This window comes from Ahaetulla prasina, chromosome 1 (assembly GCF_028640845.1).
Source record: "Ahaetulla prasina isolate Xishuangbanna chromosome 1, ASM2864084v1, whole genome shotgun sequence".
Lineage (NCBI taxonomy): Eukaryota > Metazoa > Chordata > Lepidosauria > Squamata > Colubridae > Ahaetulla > Ahaetulla prasina.
This window is the reverse complement of record NC_080539.1, coordinates 329275444-329284438: the sequence shown is the minus strand read 5'-3', so window position 1 is coordinate 329284438 and position 8995 is coordinate 329275444. Positions and strand designations below refer to the sequence as shown.

The following is an 8995-nucleotide window of genomic DNA, read 5'->3' as shown; positions in this document are numbered from 1 at the left end:
TTGAACCCGCCGCTTGGCCGATCGACCCCTTTCCTGCTGGAGCGATCGCCCATTCCCACGACCCTCTTCTTCCAGGTCTGCTCTCCGCGCCTCTGGCCATGCGGCTGCATCCACTTTGGGCCGCCGTCGGCCTTTTCCTTTCCGCCTTCCCGTTCTTCTACCTCTTGAACACCGTCGCGGCCCTGCACAGGTACGTGTCGTGTGTGAACGAAGAACCAAAGACACGGATTCGCCCCGGGGTTGTTGTTGTTGTTTTCATCCCATCCTCCCCTGAGCCTTTTAAACTAGGGGTCTCCAACCTTGGCAACTTTAAGCCTGGAGGACTTTAAAAGTTTAAACCAGGGGTCTCCAACCTTGACAACTTTAAGCCTGGAGGACTAAAGTTGCCAAGGTTGGAGACCCCTGGTTTAAACTTTTTTTCCCACGACTTCTGGGGAACCAGGAAGAAGGGCTTAGAAAGTTTGGCACGCCCTGGTGTGACCTGTCACAGGTGGAGTTGTGGAAAGGGAACAGAGGTAGGTTTCAGCAGGTTCTGACCAGTTCTGGAGAACCGGTAGCGGAAATTTTGAGTAGTTTGGAGAACCGGTAGTAAAAATTTCGATTGGCCCTGCCCCCATCTATTCTCTGCCTCCCGAGTCCCAGCTGATTGGGAGGAAATGGGGATTTTGCAGTAACCTTCCCCTGGATTGGGGAGGGAATGGAGATTTTACAGTATCCTTTCCCTGCCACGCCCACCAAGCCACACGCCACAGAACCGGTAGTAATAAAAAATTGAAACCCACCACTGGAAGGGAACACAGGATAAAGAACAAGAGAGAAATTGCAAAGATGGAAACCATCAGTGATTGCGGTAGCGCCCACATTTATGGCCATGTTAGCGCCAGGTTTGTCCCAAAGGTGCTTTTTTTTTTCCCCCGGGGATCGCTTGAGCAAGAAAAGCTGCCAATTGTCACGACCTTTGGATAGAGGAGGACAAAAAAAAAAAAAGACCTTTTTTTTTTCTTTTTTGGGCGAGAGGATCGCACGAGCGGCGAGGAGGTTTGTGTCAACGCCCGTTGAACCCGCCGCTTGGCCGATCGACCCCTTTCCTGCTGGAGCGATCGCCCATTCCCACGACCCTCTTCTTCCAGGTCTGCTCTCCGCGCCTCTGGCCATGCGGCTGCATCCAATTTGGGCCGCCGTCGGCCTTTTCCTCTCCGCCTTCCCGTTCTTCTACCTCTTGAACACCGTCGCAGCCCTGCACAGGTAAGTGTCGTGTGTGAACGAAGCACCAAAGACACGGATTCGCCCCGGGGTTGTTGTTGTTTTCATCCCATCCTCCCCTGAGCCTTTTAAACTAGGGGTCTCCAACCTTGGCAACTTTAAGCCTGGAGGACTAAAGTTGCCAAGGTTGGAGACCCCTGGTTTAAACTTTTTTCCCATGACTTCTGGGGAACCAGGAAGAAGGGCTTAGAAAGTTTGGCACGCCCTGGTTTGACCTGTCACAGGTGGAGTTGTGGAAAGGGAACAGAGGTAGGTTTCAGCAGGTTCTGACCAGTTCTGGAGAACCGGTAGCGGAAATTTTGAGTAGTTTGGAGAACCGTAGTAAAAATTTCGATTGGCCCTGCCCCCATCTATTCTCTGCCTCCCGAGTCCCAGCTGATTGGGAGGAAATGGGGATTTTGCAGTAACCTTCCCCTGGATTGGGGAGGGAATGGAGATTTTACAGTATCCTTTCCCTGCCACGCCCACCAAGCCACACGCCACAGAACCGGTAGCGGAAATTTTGAGTAGTTTGGAGAACCGTAGTAAAAATTTCGATTGGCCCTGCCCCCATCTATTCTCTGCCTCCCGAGTCCCAGCTGATTGGGAGGAAATGGGGATTTTGCAGTAACCTTCCCCTGGATTGGGGAGGGAATGGAGATTTTACAGTATCCTTTCCCTGCCACGCCCACCAAGCCACACGCCACAGAACCGGTTCAAAAAAATTTTGAAACCCACCACTGGAAGGAAACACAGGATAAAGAACAAGAGAGAAATTGCAAAGATGGAAACCATCAGTGATTGCGGTAGCGCCTACATTTATGGCCATGTTAGCGCCAGGTTTGTCCCAAAGGTGCTTTTTTTTTTCTTCCAAGAGACAACTGGACTTTCTGGTTTTTCTTTGAAGATATCTCACTCTTCATCCAGGAAGCTTCTTCAGTTCTGACGAAGCTTTTTGGTTTTCGGTAAAGGCACACACCTTCCCTGTAAGGCTGGATTGTTTTCGGGTGATCCTTAAATAAGCCTGGGGGGAAAAAATCCTGACTTTTGATCGTTTTAGTAGCTTTTCATTAGTTTCAATTCCAATTTTACCCTGATTTAAAGCCGTTGTTTTGTTTTAGCAAATTTCGGTGCTTTAAAATATAATGTAATGTAGGCTGTTTAAAGGCAGGGAGTTGAATGTAGGGGGGTTTAAATGAGGTAGTTTAAAATTTAATGCCTTTAGGGAACGATGTTTGCATAAGGATAGTAACAACCACCACCATAATAATAGAGTCCTGCTTGACATAGCTACAATTTTGACTGCCAATTTGCCCCAGTGCCTTCTCTCCTTCGGGCAGGTATATCCTATTTAAAATCATCGCTGGGGAAGGGGAACCCCTAAATTTAAAAATTTTGGCAGGCCTGAACCTCCTTATAAAATCCGCAGGTTTGCGTCTCGCCCAATCTGGTAATGTTCTCCAACTGCATCTGCCTGTCATTTGCTGCGCCTCACAATTTGCCCGTGAAAAAGTCACAGCAGAGGGAAAGAGCATTGGGTCGGGGAGAGGAGAGACCTCTTCGCTTAATTCTCTTAATTAAATGGTGGTTATTAAAATGAGAAGCAGGAAACTATTCCGCGAGAAGAAGACAAATGAGATTAGTGTTTTGGTCGGTCAGTGGATGAGATGTTCTGGTTTACGGAATTGGTCCTCATTTTCTGCTTATCCCTGTAAATCCCTATAAATATCCCTATTTACAGACCCCTCACATCCTGGACATAAACTGTTTCAACTCCTACCTCAAAACGACATTACAGAGCGCTGCACATCAGAACAACTAGACACAAGAACATTTTTTCCCCAAACGCCATCACTCTGCTAAACAAATAATTCCCTCAACACTGTCAAACTATTGACTAAATCTGCACTACTATTAATCTTCTCATCGTTTCCATCACCCATCTCCTTCCACTTATGACTGTAACTTTGTTGCTTGTATCCTTACGATTTATACTGATATTGTTTCCTGATTGCTTAATTGTAGCCTATGACTATCATTAAGTGTTGTATCATTAAGTGTTAAATTTATGCCCTATGATTAACATTAAGTGTTGTACCTTATGATTCTTGATGAAGGCATCTTTTCTTTTATGTATACTGAGAGCATACGCACCAAAGACAAATTCCTTGTGTGTCCAATCACACTTGGCCAATAAAAAATTCTATTCTATCTGGAGTTCAGAGCAAGAGTTCAGTTCAAATCCAGGAATTATTATTATTTATTTATTTATCCTATGATGAGAGCATGACAGAAATAAATATATACAGGTAGCCCTCAACTTACAGCAGTTCCTTTAGTGACCGTACAAAGTTACCCCATCACTGAAAAAAATGACTTTATGACCGGTTTTCACACATACAACCATTACAGCATCTCTATGGTCATGTGATCAAAATTCAGATGCTTGGCAACTGACTCATATTTATGACGGTTGTAGCGTCCGGGGGGGTGGTCAGATGACCCCCCCCCTTTGCAACCTTCTGACAAGCAAAGTCAATGGGGAAGCTACATTCCCTTAACAACCGTGTAACTAATTTAGCAAGTGTCAGTGATTCACTTAGCAACTGTGGCAAGAAAGGTCATAAACGGGGGCAAAACTCACTTAGCAAATGTCTCACTTAGCAACAGAAATTTTGGCCTCGGTTGTGGTCATAAATCGAGGATTACCTGTAAACACAGTCCACGTAATTATAAGTAAAAATTCTATGGGGGTATCGCAGTGGGCTTATAACCGGATGTCCAATTCAGCTATCAAGGCCTCTGGCCTTGCTTCATGAAGAACTTTTAGGAAGGGTTGTCCGATCTTTCCAGGTTGGGTCAGTGGTGAAATGTAAAATTTGTTACTACCGGTTCTGTGGGCGTTGCTTGGTGGGAGGGATAATGTGACTGGGTGGGCGTGGCCAACTTTTTTTTTTACCTTTAAAAGCATTTTTCTACAACCTCTTCGTCTGAAGAGGTTGTAAAAAAATGCTTTTAAAAGGCTCTGACGATCCCAGCTGAGTTGCCTGATCGGCAGAGGCTTTTGTTTTCTTTTAAAATCATTTTTTTTTGCCTTTAAAAGAAAAAAAAAGCCTCTGCCTATCAGACAATTCAGCTGGGACTGTCAGAGCCTTTTAAAAGCATTTATTTACAACCTCTTCGGCTCAAGAGGTTGTAGAAAAAAATGCTTTTAAAAGGCTCTGAAGATCCCAGCTGAGCCACACGATCATCTGGGGCTTTTTTTTTTTTACTTTTAAAAGCATTTTTTGGCCGAAGAAAAAATGCTTTTAAAAATAAAAACAAAAAATCTCTGAAGATCCCGCACCTCAGCTGGGATTGGGGGTGGGCAGGGATTTTTGCTACTGATTCTCCAAGCCACCTGCAGCCATCGCTACCGGATCGGGCGATCTAGTCTGAACCAGGAAAATTTCACCCCTGGGTTGGGTGCCTGGAGTGGGGGAGAGGAGGGAAAGAGGGATGGTTTTGTGGGAGGGGCAGGCAAGACCCCCCTTGCAACATTTGTGTGATTGTGGCCACGAGCCCCTTCAACACTTGCGTGAGTGAAGCCTGGTTGCAAATAGGCCGCGGTCGACAGGTTGGGGAGTCCTGTTGTTGTGTCTTGCCCGCCCTCAGAGCAGCCGGGGCCTTCTTATCTGCTCCCGAACACGGAGGACTGTATGCCTCCCAGCCCCAGTCCTGGTTCCATGCCCAGACAAACTGCAGAAGAAGGAGCACCTCCCGGCCCCAGCCCTGACTCCATGCCCAGGCAAACGGAGCAGCTAGACCCCTCCTCCACAGCATGTGAGCCTGAGGAGGGTTTATTACCAACAGCTGATTGGAGTGACCCTCGCATCAGAAGATTGGATAGGCGGAGGCAACAGAAGGAAGGGAGGGGCAGGCCTTAATGAGTGCTGAGTCATGGAGCCACACCCCATGGCCTATATAAAGGATCTGCTTTCTGGCAGTCTCTGAGTCAGGCAAAAATCGAACTTATCTTGCTGAAGTCACTTACTGGTCTCCTGCCTGCTCTGAGGACTTTGCTAGGACTTTGGGCAGAGCTGCAGAGGCAAGCCTGATTCGGATTTCCCTGACCCGGCCGTCAGCGGAGGAGTGGGACACGACACCTGTTCTAGCGAACCGGAGCACACCCATCATAGGCAATCTTGCCCAAAGTGTTTAATAGTTTGCAGATCAGCACCACAATCATGACAAGAGAAATCTTTCCATCCCCACCGCTACAGGGCAGAGGTGCTTCTTCCAGTACCACACCTAATTCTGTTCAAAAAGACAAAAGGAGGCAGCTTAAAATCAGGTGGTTTGGCAGAGGGACCAAGTAATGGTCAGGCCACAAGAAGGTACCTTAGATCAGTGGTCTCCAACCCAATGGTGGGCTGCTGCCGGCTCAGACCGGTTCGGGCGAACTGGTAGTTGCAACAATCAGCTGGCCCCGCCCACCCACCTCCGCCCTATCCTGTCCTATATTTCCTTTCTGGCTCAGCTGATTTCTGCACCTCCGCTGTTCTACTTACCGGGGATGCCTTAAAACCGTGATGACCAACCTATGGCACACGTGCCACAGGTGGCACGTGGAGCCATATCTGTGGGCATGCGAGCATTGCCCTAGTTCAGCTCCAGTGCACATGAGCATGCCAGCCAGCTGATTTTCGGGCCTTCCGGGCCCACCAGAAGTTGGGAAATGGGCCTTTTCCAGCCTCCAGAGGGCCTCTGGGAGGTGGGGAAGGTTGTTTTCGCCTTTCTAGGAGCCTGGGGAGAGCGAAAAACAGGCCTATTAGGCCCACCATGCCATTGCGTGCCAAAAGTGGGAGGAGCACTGGGGGTGGGGTTGATCACGCTTATGTGGGGGGCAGGGCACATTGAATTATGGGTGTGGGCACGCACGCGCGTGACCCCCTGTGCTCCACCTGCTTTTGGCACGCAGCGGCAAAAAGGTTAGCCTTCACTGCCTTGGAAGGTAAGCAGCTGAGCTTCAAATTGCTGTATTTGAAGCAAATTGCTGTATTTGCAAGCACGTTAGGCGCACACACATGCTGGCCAAGGAACTCTGGGAGTTGAAGTCCACAAGTCTTAAAGTTGCCACAGTTAGAGACCCCTACCTTGGATTGTTCTTCTCTCCAGGCATTCTAGGGGTTAAACTGGTAGAAGTTAAGTGAACAGCTGTTTTTCAAGCTGGCCTAAAGGGTTTCAATCTGGTGATGGGTTGCGCATTGCCCTGGTGAATAGGGAGGGCCTTGTTGTAGAGAGCATCCTTGACCATAGAGCAAGAGTCCAATTCAAATCCAGGGATCAAATCCCAGGATTCAGTGGCAGGGTTTGAGTCGAAAGTTGAGCAATATGTAGTTATTAACGAAATGCCACTGTAGACAACGATGATCCGTCTGATCTTTAGTTTCACTGCTTCTCGCCAAGCAGGCTTGCCAGGGCTCCTGGCCTGCCTCCTTTGGCAGGAAATAGGGAAATCATTAATGATTGTGCCTAAAAATATATTCCGGGGTCTGCCAGATAATCTATGCTGTGGCAATTTGCCCGTTGCTGGTGTAAAGCAATTCCGAAGGAATGCAGGGCAGCGATAGCTCCAACTTTATACTATTAATTAGAGCTTGACACTGAAGTCATTTCTAAGGAGAAATTTCCTGACAGAGCAATTAATCAGTGGAACGACTTGCCTCCAGAAGTTGTGAATGATCCAATACTGGAAGTTTTTAAGAAGAGTTTGGACAACCATTTGTCTGGAACGGTATAGGGCTTCCTGCCTGAGCAGGGGGTTGGACTACAAGACCTCCAAAATCCTCCTCCTTCTCCTTCTCCTTCTCCTTCCTCTTCTCTTCTCTTCTCTTCTCTTCTCTTCTCTTCTCTTCTCTTCTCTTCTCTTCTCTTCTCTTCTCTTCTCCTCTTCCCTTCCCTTCTCTCCTCTCCTCTCCTCTCCTCTCCTCTCCTCCCCTTCCCTTCCCTTCTATTTCCGCAGCATTTCTCTCTCTTCCCAAAATAGCAATAGCATTTAGACTTATATACGGCTTCACAGTGCTTTATAGCCCCCTCTAAGCGTCTGACAGAATCAGCCTATTGCCTCCAACAATTTGGGTCCTCATTTTACCCACCTCGGAAGGATGGAAGGCTGAGTCAACCTTGAGCCAGTGAGAATCAAACTGCAGGTAGCCGGCATATAGCCTGCAGTACTGTATTTTAACCACTTTGCCACTACAGCGCCATCATTTCTACCCACCGAATATGTTTGCATGGCACTCCAGGCTGGAGATTTTTTTAGAAAACCAGCCTAGGTATGACATCATACAACCCAAATGCAACCCTTTTTTGCCCTCCTGGACTACCCCAGAGCAGGTGTGGCCAAAATGTTGCTATGTTTATGTTAGTTTAATGTTGGAGCCTTTAAGGAGCAATATTAGGACCCAAAACTTCGCAGGTGATGAAGTCACTCACTGCAATCCTTAAAACATATGATCTCCTCTCCTTCTTTAAAACAAAAGAGAAAAAAAAGCACTTTTGAAATGTCCATATTAAAATGCTACCTCTGCATTAAATCCTACTCTGGATGGGTACCTGAGTTTGCATTGAATTAATGCATTAAAACATTGAACCTTCACCACCTGAAGATGTGTGGACTTCAACTCCCAGAATTCCTCAGCAGCATGCTTAAAAAGCCACCATCAACAAGTTCAATTCCACACTTCCCCTTTAATTTTCCATCCCCTCGAATTCCCTTTGAATTTTCCATAGAAGGAAACGTTCTGGGAGAACGTTGGCATTGGGCCGGGTTATTTACGGGACCGCCTACTGCTACCGAATACCTCTCACCGACCCGTGCGCTCTCATAGAGAGGGTCTCCTCAGGGTGCCGTCAGCGAGGCAATGTCGTCTGGTGACGCCCAGGGGAAGGGCCTTCTCTGTGGGGGCTCCCACCCTCTGGAACGAACTACCCCCCGGACTTCGTCAGCTTTCGGACCTCCGGACCTTCCGCCGCGGGCTTAAAACATACCTATTTAATTGTGCAGGACTGAGCTAGATTTTAAATTTATGGGTTTTAATTGGGTTCTGTTTTTATATTTTAATAACGGGCTTTAGAATAAGTTTTTTAATTGTTTTATATTGTATTTGTGTTATGTATTTTTAAGTGCCTGTAAACCGCCCTGAGTCCTTCGGGAGATAGGGCGGTATATAAATATGATTAATAAAATAAATAAATAAAATAGATGAGTCTTGGTAGTCCACGGTAGCCCAAAATCCAACATTCCAAGTTTCTAGTCCATAAGGTCACGCAATGCATCAGCATTGTTATTGGGATGGCATGCCTTTTTATGGTATAAGGAAGCAAAACGCAAGGGTACTTCAGAAGACATTTTATAAGAGAGGCTTTGTTATTAAATTGGGAAAAGATCAAGAGAAATCATTAGTTAAAAATTCCAGTCTGATTATCAACCATTGAGGCATTCTCATACAAAATAACATTTAGAAAGGAACAAATTGTTAGATATAGTGAATTGTTGAATGAAAAGGGTGAACTTAAAAATAGGCAAGAATTAGAAACACAAGGTATAAAAATGAATTGATTTTCTTACTTGCAAATACACGCCAGATATGATAAAAGATTTCAAGACAGAAGGTTTTTACAATAATCTGACTAATTCACAAGCTGCCAATTTTTGAAGGACCGGCTTAACTGGATGTTACACAGATTGATTGGAGCTGATGACTCAGCT

General features: G+C 46.5%; 1 protein-coding gene across 1 annotated transcript in view; it reads left to right on the top strand.

The window, feature by feature from the left end:
- Positions 1–1153: 1153 nt before the first annotated feature.
- TM6SF2 (transmembrane 6 superfamily member 2) overlaps positions 1154–8995 on the top strand; it is a 53632-nt gene continuing 45790 nt past the window's right edge. The window contains exon 1 of the mRNA XM_058162499.1: positions 1154–1245. Within this exon, the coding sequence (XP_058018482.1) occupies positions 1154–1245 (92 nt within the window). The remainder of the gene's footprint in view (positions 1246–8995) is intronic.